The sequence below is a fragment of the Notolabrus celidotus genome, chromosome 1, assembly GCF_009762535.1.
Source record: "Notolabrus celidotus isolate fNotCel1 chromosome 1, fNotCel1.pri, whole genome shotgun sequence".
NCBI lineage: Eukaryota > Metazoa > Chordata > Actinopteri > Labriformes > Labridae > Notolabrus > Notolabrus celidotus.
The window spans coordinates 3933210-3953626 of record NC_048272.1 but is presented as its reverse complement, the minus strand read 5'-3'; the positions used below and the strand labels follow the sequence as shown (position 1 = coordinate 3953626).

The following is a 20417-nucleotide window of genomic DNA, read 5'->3' as shown; positions in this document are numbered from 1 at the left end:
TCCATATTATGAAAACAGATATATTCTTTGAACAATACATAGACACAAACTATACTCCTGAATCTAAACTCAGCCAGGAAATGGTCAGAAAGTACAACAATTTTGGATTGATACAACATGTGACACCATTACACAACGTCCTGAAAAAAGATGAGATCAAACAGTAATAACTGAAAATGGAAGTTTGAACTTTCTCAATCAGCAGTATTCCAGAGATATCCATGCTGGAAATGATTAATAACAACAACAATGACTGATTATAACTATGTGAAAGCTCCAGTCATCTGAATACTGAAGACAGGTCAAAAGAAAATTGCTTAATAGGATCTATGTATCCTTAGGGACAGGCCTGAGGGTCCAATTCTATGTGCTTTTTGGTGGTCCATTAACAGTTTCCTCCAGAGCGCCACCTTTTATGTCTCCCTTGCCCGCAGCTTTTTACAGTCCATTAAAGAAATTCACTAATCCTCATCTTCCTCGTCATCGATTAATACCATCTTGCGTCTGCGCTTCACAGGAGCAGAGACATCCTCCTCCTCGTCTGAACCTGCATCCCCGTTGGTCTCCACATGCATCGCATTGTCTGAGTCATTTTCTGTAAAGAAAGCACTGAGTTAGCACGACGCTGCAGTTCATTCAAGGTGAGACACCATTGTAAGTTTCATTACTGGTCTTGACTGCTGTTATTAAAATTGCAGAGAAGTGACTTCAACCACATATATTAAACTTTTCTTCACAATTCTTTTGGCAAAGCACCCAGGTAGTCATTTTTAAACTAACACTTTATAAAAGTTATTTACCATCATCTTCATCATCATCCAGAACTCTGCTTCTTTTCACTGAGGTCTTCTCCTGGGATCTGATGTGCACACAAATAGATGAAGCATTAAAAGTATTTAGACTCAAACTTTTCTCTACCGGGGTTTGGATAAACAAAAACATAATACAATCCCTCACCTCTCAGGTGTACTTTCTGTGTCCTCAACAGGAGTGGCTTCTGGCACAGGGGCTAAAAATAACAACAAGAGGTTATCTAAAACAAACAAAGTGGTCAAAATCCTCAGCACAACTTTGTTTGGCAGTAGAAGTAAACTGTAGGATGTCAGTTGCCACAAATGCTGCTTTAATGTTTTACAGACACCTTAAAAAGTGAATGTGTTACACTGGTTTCAGCAAGTCACACAGCTGCTTCACATCTCTCTTTTGGGCTAGAGGAACTGTTTGTTTACCTGAGATTCAGATTATTTAATTTGTTTTTACTTTCCAGTCTTAGGCATGTGGCTATGTGTCAATGCTTTGTAATCTGAGACACAAATTGAAGTTAAAACACCTGACATGATGTGAGAAAATTGTTGCGTGAGTGGATCTCGGCTAAATTCTCAGGAAACTTGAGCATAAACATAAACAATTCCTGGTAAGTTAGCCACAGCAGGCATTTGGAGGCTCATTTCATGTGCACCATGTAACTAAACACGCAACTATGGGACAGAGCTGTAATTAACTGCTGTCATCTGAGACAGCAGCAGGAAACTCCCACACATACCTGTCTGCTCTGAGGTGTGGTGTTTCTTCTTGCGTGTGTGCAGAAGAGCTCTGAGAGCCTGAGCTCTCCGTTCACTTGAGACCTCCTCCTCCTCCTCCTTCTCCTCCTCCTTCTCATCCTCCTCCTCATTATCCTCCTCCTCCTCCTGAGTGTCTTTGGTTAAAGTCAAAGAACCATTTTGCTCCTCGTCTTCTTTGGGTTCCTCGTCTCTTGGACTAAGAGCTGCAGCTGCACTTCGGAGCTGGGACACACTTATCTTTTCTGGGATCCTCCAGAAGCGCTCCTGAGAAATGGGAAAAACAAAACTAATTTAGAAACTACTGAAGTTTCTGACATAAAATAAGTCTCTGACATAAAACAAGTCAAAGCAGAGCTGAAGGACAGTACAATAAAAGACCAGATGTTAAGTTAAGTTTGTGCTCTGTAGTATGTCACTGGCTCTCAGACCTATAAAAGGGTCTTGGTCAACAGCCTTCTGGGAGTCAGCAGATTTGCAGAGCTGTTCTCCCAAGCATTCCAGGTGCTTGTTCGATACTGGTTTGGATTCTTGTAATAAACGTATTACTGTGCAAGCAAGCCAGTGTCACGAAGATTCCTTCTACATCTACACATCACGGGCGGTCAAGATACGACACTACCTTTGCAAACAAAGTCACAAACAGCATTGTCCTTTCAGATGGATAACAAAACAAAACAATAACTAAGTAAATTAACAGAATCAATTGCACGTTTGCTGGGATAATGGGTGACAGTGAATTTGACTTTTGATCAATCTATCAATTTATTCCAAGCAGCAACCTCAGGTCTTCAAATAGTATGAAGCCAATGCAGAAGTGCTAAAAACAGCAGTACCATGAGTGTCCACTTGAGGTTGGCTCCAGAATCACAGGAAGCCACATACACACCCATTCAAACAGCCCATCTTTACAGCAAAAATAATCATGTTTACAGCCTAGGGTTGCAAAGGGGCGGAAAATTTCCAGTAAATTTCCGGAAACTTTCCATGGGAAGTTAAGCTGGGGAATTTTGGAAATATTCCAAATTGGAAACTTAAACTTAAACTTAACAAACTGTATCATACAAACATAATACATGTAAATATTTTTGTATATTGTATATTGTATATTGTTTTATTTATGAAATGAAAAATAGCTTACATTTAGCACCTAACTTACCAGCTAGCTATCTACTGTATGAATACATATTTATTTAATTTTTGCAAGTTAAACAGTAATACCGTTATAGATCAAATATATTTACCCCATAATATTATAAAAAACGTACTTGACTTTACATAATCCACAGGCTCAACTGTGTGGCTTCAATAGTCTTGTGCTTTGGGCTCAAAAGTGTGGCCTCCAGGGTTTAAGCAATCATCTGTGCATGTGATGGAGGAGTGCACAGTGCATGCAGGGGGCGTGGCCTCAATAGCCCTGCAGTAAGCAGTGCTGGGTGCATGTGATTGAGGAGCGTACTTGCATTAAATCTGGTTGTTTTAGCCAAGATTATGCTACAATATATTTTCCCCAACTATATTTAAGTTCCCTGTTGAGGGCCAACCTTCAATTTTGTAAATTTATTTTTTATTCCCATAAATTTCCGTTAATTCCCATAAATTCCCGTTAATTCCCATGGAAAGTTTCCAACTTTGAAAGTTCCCGGAATTTTGCAACCCTATTACAGCCTGTTGCAAAAAGATCTGAATAGGAGTTTTGTCTGTATGTGCAGATAGATATCACAAGATATTGCCTACAAAGGGAATGAACAGGATGCAAAAAAGAACAACCTAGTATACAATGTTTCCAGCTAGTCTGCAACTGGCATGAAAAAAAAACCCCACACCTGTTCATTTGCAGGCGCTCGTATTCCCAGTTTTTGCAGCAGCCTCCTGAAGCTCTTGCTTTCCATGGCGTCTTCATTTTCCTCAGTCAGAGGAACAAGCGGCACAGCCAGAGACAAGCCTGGTGAACGGATAATTACAGCTCTGTTAACAGAACTCAATTACTATGTGTATCTTTGTACAATTTTTCACACATCTGGAAGCTTGAACCTCTTCCTGCAGTTACAAAAATATGTGAACTTGATTGTTTTTGGCACTTACCATCATCTTGACGGTCATTTGCAGTTTTGTGAAGACACCTCTGAAGCCACATCATGGGTCCAGACATGCCTGTTTTAAAAAGACAAAAGCATGAAGCCCACAGAAGTAAGGTTGGAACTTTTTATTGTTGTAGTCTTAAATATATGTTTTTAAAACAAAGACTTATTACAGCAACGTCAGGCCTTCTAATCTTATCAGACAACAGACTAATGTTTACCACAAATTGTCTTCTTATTATTTATTACAGCCTAAATTATCCATATCTTTCATACTGTAATATAGTTTGGGCTTGTACTTTTCCTACGAGTCTCCATAAAATATTGCTCCTTCAGAAACGTTTCGTCAGGATAGCAACTCGGTCAAAGCCACACGTCTCATCTGCTCCTTTGTTTCAGAAACTCCAGCTTCTTAATATCTAGAACATCAATATCTTTCAAATATGTGGTTTTTTTTTGTATGAAATACAACGTGAAGGACATATCCCTGATCACTTCAAGTCTTACTTCAAATTAAATTCACAGGTCCACTCTTACTCAACTCATCAAACTTTATTTCTTCATCCTCCTAAATGTTTTACCTGTAGAAGTCAATTCTCAATACGTTTCAGGGGCAGCAAATTCTGGAATATTTATTCACTCGTCTCATCACTATCACCTCTCTCTCTCTTACTCCCCTCTATCTGTCTTTCCAGACCCAACTCAGTTGAGGCATGATGGCTGTCTAACATGAGTCTGGTTCTACTCGAGGTTTCTGCCTGTTAAAAGGAAGTTTTTCCTCGCCACTGTAACTAGCTAAATACTGCGATGTGCAATGCTCATGATGGATTAAGGTGGGGTCAGACTGAGTCTTACCCTGTCTTGAAGTTGGGTCTCTGTTCATAATTTGACATAGAGTGGTCTAGACCTCCTATGTTTGTAAAAGCGTCCTGAGATAACGTTTGATGTGATTTGGCGCTATACAAATAAAAACTGATTGATTGACAGTCATAGACAGGTGTCCATACACATCATATTCACATTTTGTAATTTGTAATTCTGTTGATGTAATAACTGTATTTATATTAATTGTTAAATTTGTATATTCTTATGTTACTTCATTTTTAGTATGAACTATTGTCTTTATGTGTCAATTTAGTATTTTTGAATTCATTTTTGATATTAGAACACTATTTGGGTGGAGGCTTCAAATAAGCTCTCTGAGTTTTCTGCCTCTTCCTGCACATTATATTATTTACCTTTGCAATTTTTTTTTGTGTATTTTTGTGTATTTTCTTTTAATTCATCAGACGTCTGCAGCTCATACAGAATGCTGCTGCTTGAGTCCTAACAAGGACCAAAAAAGTAGACCACATCACTCCAGTTCTTAGATCCCTACACTGGCTTCCTGTCTGTCAGAGAATAGACTTTAAAATCCTGCTGATGGTTTATAAAGCACTGAATGGTTTAGGCCCAAAATACATTGCTGATCTGCTGCTACTTTATGAACCACCTCGACCTCTGAGGTCATCAGGTAATGGTCTGCTTTCAGTCCCTAGAGTCAGAATGAAACATGGTGAAGCAGCGTTTAGTCATTATGCACCACATATCTGGAACACACTCCCTGAAAGCTGCAGGTCTGCTCCAACTCTCACCTCTTTTAAATCAAAGACTAAGACTTTTTTATTTAACACTGCCTTCCTATCTTAGCTCATTTTAACTCACTTTAAATTAAAAATTTAATGTAATTTTTAATATATTTCTAATTTTCCTTTTCTTTTCTGTTTTATTATATTTGTCATTTTAATTATGTTCTTTTATGCCTGTCTGAATGTTTCCAATGCTTTTAATGTTTTAATGTAAAGCACATTGAGTTGCCCTCGTGATAGAAGTTTAAATATTTGACATTACACTAACTATACACAACACAGAGACAGTTTAGCCTCACCCTCCTGCTGTAGAGCCCGCACCATGGTGCTGACATCAGCTCTCTTCCCTACTGGGGATTTTTCTCTTTCTTCCTCCTCCTCCTCCTCCTCCTCCTCTTCTTCCTCTTCTTCACTCTCATCAGACTCGTCCTCTCCACCATCCTCATCAACTCTGTCCACAGGATCATCCGGTAAATCTTCACATAGACTCTCTAGGAACTCCTCTTCAGTCTATGGCAGAAAAATAGAAGACGTTATTGCACAACGCTGTTTCCAAAATAATTTGGATGTCGTGTTAAGTGCAAACACAAACAGAATGCGATGGTTTACAAAATATTTAAAACCCATATTCATTTGAAAATGAAACAAAGACAACATATCCAAAGTTGAAGCTAAAAATGTAATTGCTTTGGGATGCAAGTTGGAATTGGACCCCTTTTGCATTTTTTTTGATGAGTACAGGCACAGAGAAGGCATCAGTTTCTTGATCTGGACTCAATATGGTTTCCTCTTTGCATGTTAAGTTTAAACCTGCACTTGTGTATGCAGCGATGAAGTGTTTTCACAGATGATGGTTTCTTAAGTCTCCCTGAGCCCAAGCAGTGATATCAACTACATTCAAAAGCCATATAAACACTCTTTCCACCAAGTTAAGACAGAAAGTTGGTTTCTTATACAGAGATAAATCCAGCTTCCCACTGTCTTGTAGAAAGAGTTGTTGAAGCAGTATTTTTTATCTGTTTTTAGATTATGGTGATGTGATTTATAAACATGCTACAGCTTCAACACCTACCTTACAGACTTGTTGGAATGGAATTATGGATCCTACGGGACTCGCTCTTCTGATTGGCTCATTTTGAAAGTCCCTCGAGTTATCATTGAACTGGGTCGATCAGCATTTTCTATTGAAGCCCCTAAATTATGGAATACCCTCCAACAGACTTGAAAGCTGACATCCATTCCCTCTTTTACAGAATTTAAGACTCTGATCTCCGACTACTGTGTCTCAAATGTATCTGTTTTAATTAATATATTATTTTGTGATTGATTGTGTGTTTATTCGTTGTATCTAATGTGCCTGTGATCTCAACTACATTGGAAATGAGGGAAAACTCAATGTCTTTTCCAGAATAAATAAAGGTTTTGAATTTAATTGAACCACCGTCTGTCCTTAAAGGGATATTTCATTCAGTTTTTTGAAGTGGGGTCGTATGAGTTACATTACACTATTGCTCCTGCTAGCCACAATGTGTGCCGGTGAGCTCATTGGCATGGGCTCACAGTTTACACACCGGCACCACCAGGTAACGTGGGATCTCTCCTGCTCCCTCGTTAGCACAGAACTTTCTCCCCTCTCTTCTTTGTTGGTACGTTGGGTCTGCATCTGGAGTTCTTTCTCTGTAAACTCTGGTTCATAGAGGTATCCTCTTGTGTCCACAGTAAACGGCATGTCATCATCGCTGTCAGAATCACTTTTTTGCAGTTTGTAGTTTTTGTTCCTAAAAGTGTTTACTGCTAAAAATGCTACGTGCTTGTTGATCCAAACAGCTGATCGGAGTGTATCTGTCCTCATGCAGCGGAAGAACCCCGGTCTGCAAGATGTGTTTGAAATTAGTGCCAAAACAAAGAGGGTTTCTGACGGCAAACTGAAGAGCTCCAATTTTCTCTACTGATTCATGCATTTGCATCGTGATGAGTTCCTGGACCATATTTTCTCAACTTTAGCGAAATGACGCGAAATAGGAGGCCCCGTCCACAGAGAATTGTAGCCTAGCTTACCTGCCGATACTCTGGGAATTTTCTCATTAAAAGGGGAAGAGATCACCGGCACTCATTGTGGCTAGCAGGAGCAATAGTGTAATGTAACTCATACGAACCCACTTCAAAAAAACTGAAATATCCCTTTAATGCAGAGGATGAAGGTCACAACTAACCAGTACTGGTTTTCAGCCTTGTTCAGTGCATACAGAGATTATTTTTTAGATTCTCTGAAAGATGATAGGGAATGATATTATGTTTTTTAGATAATGAAATCAAATTTTTGCAATGCTGCACTGAAAAACACTTCTTAAATTGTTGCACTATATGCCAGCGCAGTCTTTCACTGAGTGGTGAACCCCTCTCAGTCTTTGCAGCAGAAAGCCTCAGCCTCCCTGTGATCCCCTCTTTAAAACCCAGCTCATAGTGAGATGTTCCACCAGCTGTTTTCTTTTATGATTACCCAAGTTTTCCATTTTTTGTCGCAACTGTCTCAATGGGTTTTTTGAAGTGTTGCTGCCATCATCAAAATCAAAATGAGCGATTCATTTTCCAAAAACAATGACATTTCTCAGTTTTAACATTTGATCTGCTGTCTTTGTGCTTGTTACAGATGGAGGTAGTCTGTGACCTCCAGGGCTCCTAACGAGCCCTTCATTGAGAGAACCTGCCCTTATTGCACCCAGCTTGAGCTCATCAGCCTGGCTGCTCAATAAAAGGAGCTGCTTGCCCTCAGTTAGGTGTGTGCAACAGAGAAGCCAACACCTTCAGTTGTTTCCTCTGGGTTTTTTTTTTGAAGAGTGTGTATGTTTGTGGATGTATTGTGTAGGGAAGGAGGGTGGAAACAGGATAGTTAAAAGAGAGGATTGATCTCTCAGGAGAGTTTTTTTTAGATTAAAGTTGGTTTAGGCCTGTTCCTTAGTTTGTCTACTCTTTGTAGTAGAATTAGTGGGTGGCTGTGGAGCTTTACACCTCCACTCCACCTTTTAGACCCCAAAGGCCTTACATGTGTTTGTATTTGAGGGTTTTAAGTTTCCCTGTCCATGACCTCTGACCTTCATGTCATGCAGCTTGCAGACACAGAACAGTGCTATTTCAGTTAAATATGGAGTTTAAATGTTTTGCAAACCATCAAATTGTGTTTCTTTTTCCATTTTATGCAGCATCCCAACCTCCAAGGAAACAGGGTTGTAAAATCTTTTTTTTTTCCCAATGATATATACTTCATATCTCCATTACATTCATTTCTTCCAAATTCCTAATCTGGTTAACATAAAAGCTGAAAGAAACTCTGATTTCACTTTACCATTTGTTTCCCCGAGCTTTTCCCCTGAGTGGTCCGACTCCTCTTCTTATAAAGTTCTCGTCTCTCAGACACCAAACCCAGACTGAGCAGCTTGTCCACCACTCGTGCACGGGACCTTTTAGCTGTTAGCTTCTTCAGGATGTTACCCAGCACATCTGTTCAGATATTACCAGATAGTTATTACACACATGATGTTGTGTTCTTGAATAAGGGCTGAAGCTACATAATAAAAGCAAAGTTGTTCTGACCATCAGAGTCTCTGTACTCTTCAAAGAGCATCTGCAGCTCCTGTTCCTGCTCCTCAGTCCAAAGAACAATATTAGTGCCTTTCCTGATGTGGAAGAAAGAAAAATGTATCAGTTTTTCATGTTAAGATTAGCAGACTAAACATTAACATTACGATGTCATTCTTCCGTGAGTACATACTTCGGTTTCTTCAGTTCTTTAGCACTGTCCACCAGACCCATGTGCACCAGCTGTACCACTACATGGCGCCGAGTGCGATTAGTGTTGCTAAGCAATGGCAGCAGGGTCTCCACTATATCAGGCACTAAACGCAAAAATGGACAGTCAATAAAGTAATGTAAAAACCGAGGACATCATGTGAAACAGCATCTAGAGATTCATAATTCAACAAACAGAAAAGAGGTGGAGCAGACCTTCAGAATGACGATGCTCCTCATAGAGTTTGCGCAACTCCTCTTCCTCCTCTTCAGTCCATGATGGTTTCTTTCCCTCTCTGACATCATTTGGACAATTCAAAACAATTTTGCAAACTTTAGAGATTAATACTTTGTTTTTTTTAATGCCATTGTTAACAACACCTCAGGCTTTTACACAAGTTCCTCCGGATGAAAAATAAATAGTAAGCATTACGTGATAAATGGTAGTGAATCCACACAAGCTATTACAAACCCGTCTTTACTGTAGCCCTCGGTCATCTCCCGTACAGCCCCCACATTCTTCCAGAAAAGAAGTTCAATGAATGCCTTGTTGTTTTTCGCCGCCAGTGAAAAGAACCTGTTCATCACAAACTTGGCAAAGGTCACCAGCTCCTGCAAACAAGATAATAAAGTTTAGCCCTTCACTACCTTTTCAGGTTCAGGTTCAGGTTCAGGTAACTTTATTTCTACCCGTAGGTAAACTTGTTTTGCAGCCAGTGAGATGTTAGGTCAATACAAAATTACAGGATAGATGTCAGACAGAAGAAACTACTTAATGTGCAAAACATACTAAAATATCTTAAAACTAATCTAACACTAAAAATGGTAAAACGAATGGACGTAAATATACAATGCAACAATTCTCCAAGCAGAATTCCATATTTCTATTTTTTGTATTATTTAACTACTATTTTTTTTAATGTAAAAACTACCTCTGCTACTCACCACTGCACTTTTATCTTACTATTTTAGCCTGTACATATTAGTCATGCCTATTTGTTGTTCTTTTGTATTTATAGCTTATGTTATTTTTATTTGTATGTCTTATTCTTATGCCTTGTACAAAGAGAGCACAGTTTACCAAGTCAAATTCCTTGTGTGCTCAAGCATACCTGGCCAATAAAGCTGATTCTGATTCTGATTCTGACATGATAAAATGATAAAAGTGCCAAAGGTTCCATTTAAAACGCATATCAGAGAACAATCAACCAATGAAAGTGATAGAGTCACAGGAATAAATTAAAGCCGCAAGAGGCGATGAACGGGCCCTCGCACACCCGCAGCCGTCGCCTACGCGAGCCGCCGCCACACGTAAATCGTCGCCTGATATTTGCCACCACATGATGCGAAAGCTAGATCTGAGAGTATATACTGGCTTAGGTGGTGCAAATGTTCCAAGTTTTTAAGAAAACCCCAAACTTCAGAGTCTGCCACGCCCACAATTTTTGTCTGAACAGAATTCCTTTAACAATAATTTAATCGTCAATATGTCTGCTACAGAATGTGTCTTGTTTGGACTGAATCGGAGTAAAACTCTAGGAGGAGCTCTCAAAAGTATGCACCCTTATTTGGGCGTCATACTTCACATTCAAAGCTGTATGTGCGTTTGATGCCCCGCCTCAACGCATGCCACGCCCACAATTTTTGTCTGATCAAAATTTGTTCTGATAATTTTTTCTCGTCAAGGTGTCTACTATAGGTTGCCCTTGGTTTGGACTGAATCGGAGAAAAGCTCTAGAAGTTAATAGCGTTAGTATGCACCCTTATTTTGACTCCATTTTTCATTTTCAAAGCTAGGTGGCGCTCTTCCTGTTGAGTTTGGGATATGGGTGCAAGAGGCTTTTTTGTGTGTCCTGATGCCATGAATATGCGTAGAATTTTTCAAGCATGTAGCTCAAAATAACCCCTATGGGGAGGGGTTTTTGAAAACTGTAGGGGGCGCTAGTGAGCACATTTTTTCGACTTTTTTTGCGAAACCCATAAAATGTCGCAATTTTTCCCAGCACTGACGAGTGTGTTGGATGAGGTGAGATTAGACTTTTTTGTGCGTCCTGATGCCATAAATATGTGTAAGATTTTTCATGCATGTAGCTCAAAAAACTCGATGCGTAGGGTGTTATTTTTACCTCTAGGGGGCGCTACTGAAATTTTTTTTGCGAGACCTATAATAACTTGCAATTTTCACCAGGCCCGATGAGTGTGCAAAAATATCCGCGCTTTCATTAACGTTCAGGGGTCCAAAACTGCAATCTCCTATAATAATAAACCTTAGGGTTACAATAGGGCCTTCGCCACCAGCGGTGCTCGGGCCCTAATAAGACGATCTGGGCCCAAGTCTTAAAATTGGAGGCTGACTGTGTGAGAAAATAAAACCTTCCTGGAGTCTCTGAGCTGCCTTGTCTCATAGGTTTCTCCAAGTCGCTGCCATAGATGTGTCAGACTCCAGCTGCAACAACAACCACTATTCGTCTCACCCCTTACATCTCTCTCTCTCTTTATCTCTTCCTATCCCTCTTTCCAACCAACTCGGTTGAGGCAGATGTGTGTCTAACATGAGTCTGGTTCTACTTGAGGTTTCTGCCTGTTAAAGGTAGTTTTTCCTTTCTGCTGTAACTTGCTAAATGCTGCAAAGTGCTCTGCTCATGGGGGATTAAAATGAGATAAGACAGAGTCCTGTCTGTGAGATGGGACTGGATCTTATCCTGTTTTAATATTGGGTCTATGTCAATAATAAGTACAGTCTAGACCTGCTCTGTTTGTAAAGCGTCTTGGGATAACATTGGCGATATATAAACAAAGATTGATTGATTGATTGATGAAAGTATCCACAGCCATTACTGCACCTTGTAAGCAGCTGCAGCGGGGTTGCTCAGGATCTTGTTGAAAAGGTTGAAGACTGACAGCTGGTAAAGAAGGGCGTCCATTTTCAGGTCAACAGCCAAACGGTGCAGCATGCGAGCGATGCAGTGGTTTGTGTGAGGTGTGTTTTTTGAGTAGGTTTTTAACAGGAGGAGATATGGACGCACAATGCCAGGGCCTGCAAACCTTTGAGGGGTAAGAGAAGGGGGAGATGGTTAAAAAGGTTCTATTTAGCATTCAGTGGAAGGTTGTTTGTTCAAATCCACCCATCTTTTTTCCTCACCTCTTGATAAAGTCTAGAAAGTTGAACTCTTTTTCAGATATCTGGATAGTCTCCAGCTCTTCTTCTACTTCTGACTCTGCTCCATCATCCTCATCATCTACCACAGGCTCCGGGGGAGAGGACCCTGAAATTAAGTCAAAGTCAGAAAGCTGCACAGATGCCATGACAAAAATGGATGATGTAAATATGAACTCTGAAAGCATACTAGGTAGGTTGGCATGAAGAATCTGCTTAAGAAGCTCCAGTTCCTCTTCAGGTTCTACATCGACTGAGCCGAACACATCTCCCTCTGGCCACACCTCCCTGAGTTGGACAACAGATGCTGAGTTAATATCAAACTTAACATGTTAGATTTGTCAGAGGTTTTAATAGATGATTGTGGCTGACCTGGCAGCACGCAGCAGTCCCAGTGCTTCTGGCCCGAGTCGAGCTAGCAGGGAATCCTTCACCCGCACCATGGCCTCGGTCCGCTGCTCCTCAAGAGGAGTTTCAGATGTTGCGTCAAATGGCACGATGCTTTCAGTTAAAGACTCTGACAGCTGCACACAGAAAAAAGTGTAATGAGTGCAGGCAAATTTGGTCCTTTACAAAGCTTTCTGATCATGAAACTTTGGAGCCAAATGCTTTTGTGCAAAACCTGGAATTCAACAGTAAACGCTCACTGCTGGTCCTTAAGGTTGACTTTCACACTGACCTGGAAACTGATTGCCCTAAGCTCTTCCGCCACAATCTTCCAGGTCTCTTCAAGGGCCTCTGGACTAGCATCTGTTGCTTGCTGCTTTTTTTTACCGTGTGACTTTTTCCGCCTTACCTTCTTTTTCTGCAGGGTTGAGAAAGCCAGATGTCAATATTGTAGGAAGATGATGATGGCAAGAAGAAACACCAGAAATTCAGCACAGGATCTTACCTGAACCATCAAGTTGTTGCGGCCTTTGCAGAAGCGCTCTAGCATACGCAAGAAAAGATGAGTTGACTCCACCAAATCTTTGAGGTAAGAGTGAGGTTGTTTGGTTTCATCATACTTCCTCAGCAGGGTCAGAAATATCTCCCTGTATTCCATCAGGTAGAATATGTTACCTAGAAAGAGAAAGGAGGTAGATGAGGCAACTTGGTTAACAGATACATAAAAACTGTTGCAAAAATTGGACTTGAAAGAAAAAATCAAAACTGCATGTCTTAGTCGTACCCCTATATACCTTGCAACATGCAAATGTCCATGAACAAAAATAAAACAGAGATTATTGTATTGGATGGCTATGATAGCACCATTGGCACCCTTAAGCCTTACTGTCATCCTTTTGTAAGGAACCTTGGATTTATTTTGGACAGTGACTTTAAATTTGACAAGCAGATAAGCTCAATTGTTAAAACAAGCTTCTTTCAGCTAAGACTATTAGCAAAAGTGAAGCCTTATCTTCCCTGAAACGATTTCGAGAGAGTGATTCACACCTTTGTTACATCACGCTTAGATTATTGTAACTCTTTGTTTGTTGGTCTCGACCTGTCAGCATTGCGCCGTCTACAGGTCGTCCAAAATGCAGCCGCCCGCCTGCTGACTGGAAAGAAACGGCATGATCACATCAGTCCTGTCCTTGCATCTTTGCACTTGTTGCCTGTTAACTTTAGGATCCAGTTCAAGGTCCTATGAATTGTTTTTAAGTGTTTAAATGGTCTGGCACCGTCTTATTTATCAGACCTTGTACAGCCTCACAGTACTTCCAAAGCACTTAGGTCATTAAACCAGCTGCTCCTGGCAGTACCTCGGTCCAGACTCTCTACTCGAGGGGCCAGAGCCTTCTTAGTGGCGGCCCCAAAGCTGTGGAACAGCCTACCTTTCCAGGTTAGAGCTGCACAGTCTGTGGATCACTTTAAAACACTGCTGAAAACCTATCTTTTCTCCTTGGAGTTCAGTCCCAGCTAAACAAGAATCCTTGGCTTTTTACTGTTTTACTCTTTTATTTCCTAAATTGAGCTCTTACTGTTCTTTTATTGTTCTTATTCATTGTTATATTTGTGTATGCTTATATTGTATTTTAATATCTGTACAACACTTTGGTCAACTGAGGTTGTTTTAAATGTTCTTTATAAATAAAGCTTGACTTGACACTTCCTTTATTCTTCACATCTGAAAGTCCGTACTTCAAACATAAAAAAAAGTTGTTAACTGTTTACTTTTGATAACGTTGGAACTCCGTATGATGCTTTCATCCTGGGAGCGGTCCATCTCATTCACTGTCAGCAGCAGTTCCTGGTACGCCTTAAGCGCCAAGTGCATTCTTGAAGGAACGAGAGAGATATCATCAGTCTGCGACTCACGCACACAGTCATTATCAACCTGACTCCTAAAAACCTTCTTACCTGCGTGACCAAGATGTTGCCTCTTTGCGATCTGTGAGGATCATCTCGTAGTAGTTGGTGATGTTGCGCTCAATAAAATGGAAAGCCCGGATGGAGACTGTCTCAGACACTAAGTCAGCACGGAAACCGTTGCCACGGTTGAAAGCCATAAAAAAGCTCAGTGACCAGAGGAAGTACGTCTCGTCATGTTGCTGGGTTTGCTCTCGAATGAGACTTTCCTGTGGAGGAGTAAAATAATTAGTGTTGTTACATTGCTTTACAATGGTTACAGTGAGATGCAAATGATGATATGGGGGATTTTTATCATCCCAGTATCCATTTGAAACCCTCAATGAATGTCAAAAAGCCTCCCTGAGTTATTTTCCTGTAACACTGTGCATGAAATATCTGTCTTTAAAGTGACAGCAGCTGACCTTGACGAGGTACATGAGGTGATTGTAGCAGTTCTCTAAGAAGTCCACACAAAACTCTCGCAGGAAGAGTCGAACATTTAAAGCTGAGCGGCGTTTGTCTTTACACTCCTGAGCTTGTCGATTCCTCCTCGGAACACGTCTCACTGCTTTGCCCGTGTCATGAGTGTAATTTTTGAACTACAATAAAAGGAAGAGAAAAGAAACAGAGAGATACATCTTCAGAGTGTTTTAACAAGCACTCTAGCTCTCTATTACTGCTTGGTCCAACAGGTGAGCTTTGAGTCGTTATCTCCTTACATTATGAATATTTCTGTGATAAATCACATCTTTGTCCCCGACGGACTTCAGCCCTTGGACAACATAGGAGCCTCCAAAGCGAGAGTGTCTGCAAAAAATAAAAACATCGAACACAAAAAACAGAGAATACATTTATTTAATACATTATTGTAAGTTGATAAATCAAGCCCTTTAAAAGGCTGAGAAGTGTTCCCACTAATGTTTTTCAAATAACCTTACAGAAGTCTTATAAAAACAATAAGAAGAGCATGAGTAATGTGACAATGTTTCCTGTCAAGATCAACAACAAAAAGCACACTTTGTCTCTTCAAAGAAGACCAGAAATAACTGCACAGCAGCTTGACTGTACCTGGTTCCTCTTTGTAAAGTGCGAGAACGTTTTGCTGCATGCTCTCTCTGCCTCAGGGCCTCCAGCTCCTGAGAGTCTCTATGCTTCTCTTCTGCAGAACGAGCATGACCAGCGCTCACCAAAGCTTCTGGTGTCTGCACAGCAACAACAGCAGATCAGAGACACATCAACTGCAGATTGATTTGTGAACTTCTGAGAGCTTTCTAATACTGACCTGGTCTCTGAACATGAGGGAGATTATCTCCAGCACATGCATGCTCCACTGCTGCTCACTCTGAGCGGACGCCAGGAACTTGATCAGGTCATCAAAGCCGCTCATATGAATGGCCCACAGCAGCCGATCGTGGACACTGGCATCATCATCCACTTTCTACACAAGAAACATAGAGATTAAAAGAAGTAAAGGTTACATACAGTCTAAAGGAGAGGACTGCTGGAAGTAGAAATTTGGCACTGTTACTTTTATGATCAAGACTCAAATCTAAGTCAGACCTTCTCCTCACAGGGGTCTGCAGGTACGTGAAGCACATTCCTGACTAGCAGCAGGATCCTCTCTATCAGCAGGTTATCCTCCTCTTGCCTCTGCTCCCAGTCCTTAAAGAGACACATACAAATCAAACCCATTTCATAGATAATTCAGAAACAGTGATTAAAATGATTTAAACTCACCAGTTAAATACTCACCAGTTGTAGAATGTTGTATAATATTTCACTTAAAATCCCAAAGACGCTCTCACTGGCAAACGCCTGTAAACGAAAGCAAGACACTCAAAATGTACTCACTCAAGTAGATGAAAGTCATGAAGAAATCTTTGCATACTATTGCTCTAAAATTGAAGGAATAAAAAGTGCAATTATGCTGACAACGCGTAGGTACCTCTTTGTAATCTTGTAAATGTGATGTCACTTGTAAAAAGTGATGCCTGAAGACAGGGTCATCAGGGATCTTCCCAAAGCAAAGCATGGCAGGCTGAGTAAGGTTGACCATGAGCCTGAGAGGGGGGAAAAATCACATGTGCAACCACTCTTATTTCAATCTTCCACAGCTTCTACATGTTTAATTATCATGTGTGGAATAAAGACATGCTTCAAACCTCAGTAATTCATCATAGAATTGGCATTTGTGTATAAACTGTCAAATTTAAATATGTTAAGACCCTTCTATTACACTATTTTTCCTAGTCACATTACATTTTTTGTTAAGCATAGAATTCAAGGTCAACCCGTTTCATACCTAATGCAGGCATCAAATAAAGCCTTGTCTTGTCCATGCTGTACAATAATGGGCAGAAGGTCATTCTGTACAATCTGGCCTGCCCCCAGCTGCTGGCGGACATCACGGGTGTCATCTTCATGGCGCAGATACCTGATCAAGTCTTTCACGCTCTCTGCAACACATTGACAGCACAGTTCAAGTGTGACAGCAGCAAATGCAGGAGACTCACTGACTTATAATAACAACATGAATGTAACCTTTTCATGAAACACTTACCTAAGCAGTCAGCTTCCTTATGATAGGTGTCTCCCTCCAGGTATCCCAGGGCACTGCACGTTGCCAAAAGCTCACAATTCATTCTGAGCAAGTTTGTTCACCATCAGCCAGCTTGAAGGGTGAAAGTTCACTGGAATCAACTATAAAGTAAGAGAACACAGACAGCTTAAGATCAACTGAGCTTGTTTTTAAAGACAAATTTAATCAGTATGAGATTCACATGAGTCTAAGTATTTAGGGAGATGATTCATCGGATCAATATTGGCTCATGGGCGTCCACCTGAACATGGTATGATGTAAACCAGGGGTTCCCAAACTTTTCAGCCCGCGACCCCCAAAATATAGGTGCCAAAGACTCACGACCCCCGCTATCCCTCAAAGTGACTTAATGTGACTTCTTTTAACTGGCCTGGAGAAAATGAGCCTACCTACATGAGCATGTGTCTGTGTTTCCTGTGCCTTTATGACTTAATCTACTGCTACTGATGCTTTTGGACCTGACTTATCTGCCACCTGTGGAGTTGATCTCAAACCCTCTACTCCAGGGGTGCCAAACATAAAACCAGCCCGCCAGAGGTTCCAATCTGGCCCACGGGATGACTTTTGAAATTACAGAGAAGAAATTAACTGCAATTTTTCAATAAAAGTAACTGCTATTTCAAATTTGTCCTACAATCGTACGGCTGACAGGGGGCACATGAAAGGCTAAGGGAGAAGAGTGAGAGCAGCCAGGAGGACCACGGCTCAAATGGTAAGAGAATTTAAATATTTTTTCCTGTCTAAAAAGTTGGGGGCATCTACAAGATTTGATGGGGGCTGTACAAAAATCTAATTCTTATAATGCTGCTGTTTGAAATGTGAAATGAGAGTGTATCTGCTTATTATCTGTCAGTAATAGAAAATGGAAATTAATTATTGGCTAAATGAAGTGAATGACAATAAAAGAGAACTGATCTTGGGGTAGAGTTGTTATGGACATTATGGCATTTAAAAAAAGTTAAAAACCTTTTGCTCCTCTCTCAGGTACCACAGATGAGCCGCAGGCAAAGAGGACCAGGACAGACGGGAACAATGTTTTCTGCTGCTGCTGCACATGTGATGCACTTTTCAGGACTTTATTGCACTGACACTGTTGTTTTGTAAAAAACTTAGAAATTTGAATCGACTAAAGCACTTTATTTTTTGGATTGACTGATGCATTCGGATTTTTTTAAACTGTAATTAATGTTTATTTTTTGAGAGACTGAACTGTTGTTGTTGTTGTTGTTGTTGTTGTTGTTGTGATTACAGCTATAGTAATATTAGATACATAATTTGTTTAGGTCAAAGGCAGAGCCATGATGTTGAATTCATCTTTGCACACTACATCCTCGCCTTTCTTTCCATCAGGTGATTATAGACTATTAAAAACTGATATCAGTATTGGTATCGGTTTGGAGAAGCAGGAAGTTAGCGGTTATCAGTATCGGTGGAAAAAAACAGATATTGTGCATCCCTACTGTAAACATAACACTCTGTGTGTCAGGTGAACTGTAAACCTGTGTGCTCGGTGTGTTCACAGCAGGTTTCAGGGCTTAAAGAATATCAGTGTGAGACTCATCATGGCGAAAAATACAACAGTTGTTTTTGTAAAAAGATAGTTCATGAAATGTGAAAATTTGCAGAATGTACTTTTTGCAGTTAAAAAAAAGGGGAAAATTGGAGTTTTTGTTATTTAGACAAGGCAAGGCAAGGCTACTTTATTTGTATTGCGCATTTCATACTCAAGGGCAACTCAATGTGCTTTACATTAAAACATTAAAAGCATTGGAAACATTCAGACAGGCATACAAAAACAGAATTAAAATGACAAATATAATAAAACAGAAAAGGAAAATTAGAAATATGTTAAAATTACATTAAAATTTGCATTTAAAGTGAGTTAAAATGAGCTAAAATAGGAGGGCAGTGGCAAATAAAAAAGTCTTAGTCTTTGATTTAAAAGAGGTGAGAGTTGGAGTGGACCTGCAGATTTAGATGTTATTATGTTATGATTTTACAGGTCCGACCCACTTCAGATCAAATGTGGCTGAATGTGACCCCTGAACTAAAATGAGTTTGACACCCTACTCCTCTCTGCTCAGGTTACCTTTGCTTACACACTACCTGACCCTATGAAGGTCTAGTAATTAAATAGGAGCCTGCATTTCTTTCATTCAAAGCTGGTCACTGTTTGGGATGTGCTTCATTCATAGTTGACTAAAGCCACCTTGTTAAACGAGCTTCTCTTCAGAGGAAGAGTTGTGTTTATGTTGTAAGGTCAGAGCAGTTAGCTTCATCTCATAGCAATATACTCGTTTCAGGAACATAAACAACATGGGTTAACTTACCCGGATGTTCAAAGTAGGTTGTTTAGTGGATGTCGTGCTGAGTTACAGGCGGTGTGTTCAGTAAAGAGACTTCTCATAAGTATGAAGTTGTTTTTTTAGCTTCTGTATCAAAAGCTGGTTCCGAACAGTCAAAAGTCTCGCGCCAAATCAGCGAGGAAAGATTCAAAGCGGATGTAGAATGACGTCAGATGAAGGTGAAATCCTGTGCCCCGAGTTTGGCATCTCAGGCTGCGTTTCTCTAGTTTTAACTTCTCACAAACCTCGAACAATGATCTAAGTCAATTAAATTCTGTGTTGGATGTGAAAAGAATGTTAAATTCATGGCCCTAAAAAGTAGCAGTTGTTTGTGCAGCTTTTTGGGGGGAATTTTCATGCAGGTAAGTGTTCCTGAGAGGTAGTACTCAGGGCATAAAAATATCACAAAGTACCATCACGTCCCACTCTCCTTCTTTCCCCAAATATTTCAGCACTTGTTGCTTCTCCAGTGCATGTTATTTTTTTGACAGCAGACACGTGGACAGGTGTAAGAAATTCCAGGCAATCTGCTTGACAATCAGGTTCATATTAATGTGAAAGGCAGGCTCCAGCTTAGAAAGGGGAGACGCCACATGGAGGTAGGCTACTGATTTATTTCTTATCATGAAGGCTACCCAGTTTTTTTAATTAACTGTGTTTCATTTACAAAACACGTTTTCAGACAACCAGAGTTGCAGATAGGTTTCTTGTGATTTTGATCACCCTTACCCTTACTTATCTGTTTTAAATTCATTTGAGAAACAGTCCCAGAGGTGGTAAATGTCAAAGGTTTTCCCACTAGGCTTGAAAAAGGTCTGACAGATATTCATACCTAATATTTTCATCCATTACAACATTTCTTCAAAGATAGAACCCTCTAATCCCCCCTCCTCTTCTGAACTTATTTTGTGAAAATAGAAAAACTACA

The 20417-nt window shown here is 40.2% G+C and overlaps 1 protein-coding gene across 2 annotated transcripts; it reads right to left on the bottom strand.

Annotated features, from left to right (window-relative positions):
* timeless (timeless circadian clock) lies at positions 1-19636 on the bottom strand. 2 transcript variants are annotated; one of them, XM_034687975.1, is made up of 30 exons: positions 19475-19636; positions 17106-17245; positions 16848-17001; positions 16491-16605; positions 16298-16360; positions 16106-16207; positions 15828-15983; positions 15614-15747; positions 15265-15352; positions 14968-15144; positions 14555-14772; positions 14369-14472; positions 13104-13273; positions 12891-13016; positions 12584-12735; positions 12402-12499; positions 12197-12320; positions 11898-12099; positions 9527-9666; positions 9271-9350; positions 9038-9161; positions 8860-8942; positions 8612-8766; positions 5568-5778; positions 3645-3713; positions 3386-3504; positions 1544-1826; positions 958-1009; positions 801-859; positions 1-595 (listed from the first exon to the last, which is right to left on the bottom strand). In XM_034687975.1, the coding sequence occupies exons 2-30, from the start codon at positions 17185-17187 to the stop codon at positions 462-464; spliced, it is 3774 nt and encodes a 1257-aa protein (XP_034543866.1). In that variant the 5' UTR covers positions 17188-17245; positions 19475-19636; the 3' UTR covers positions 1-461. The 2 variants fall into 2 exon arrangements, with proteins under 2 accessions (XP_034543866.1, XP_034543869.1); XM_034687978.1 differs by having other exon boundaries at positions 813-859.
* Between the last annotated feature and the right edge of the window lie 781 nt (positions 19637-20417).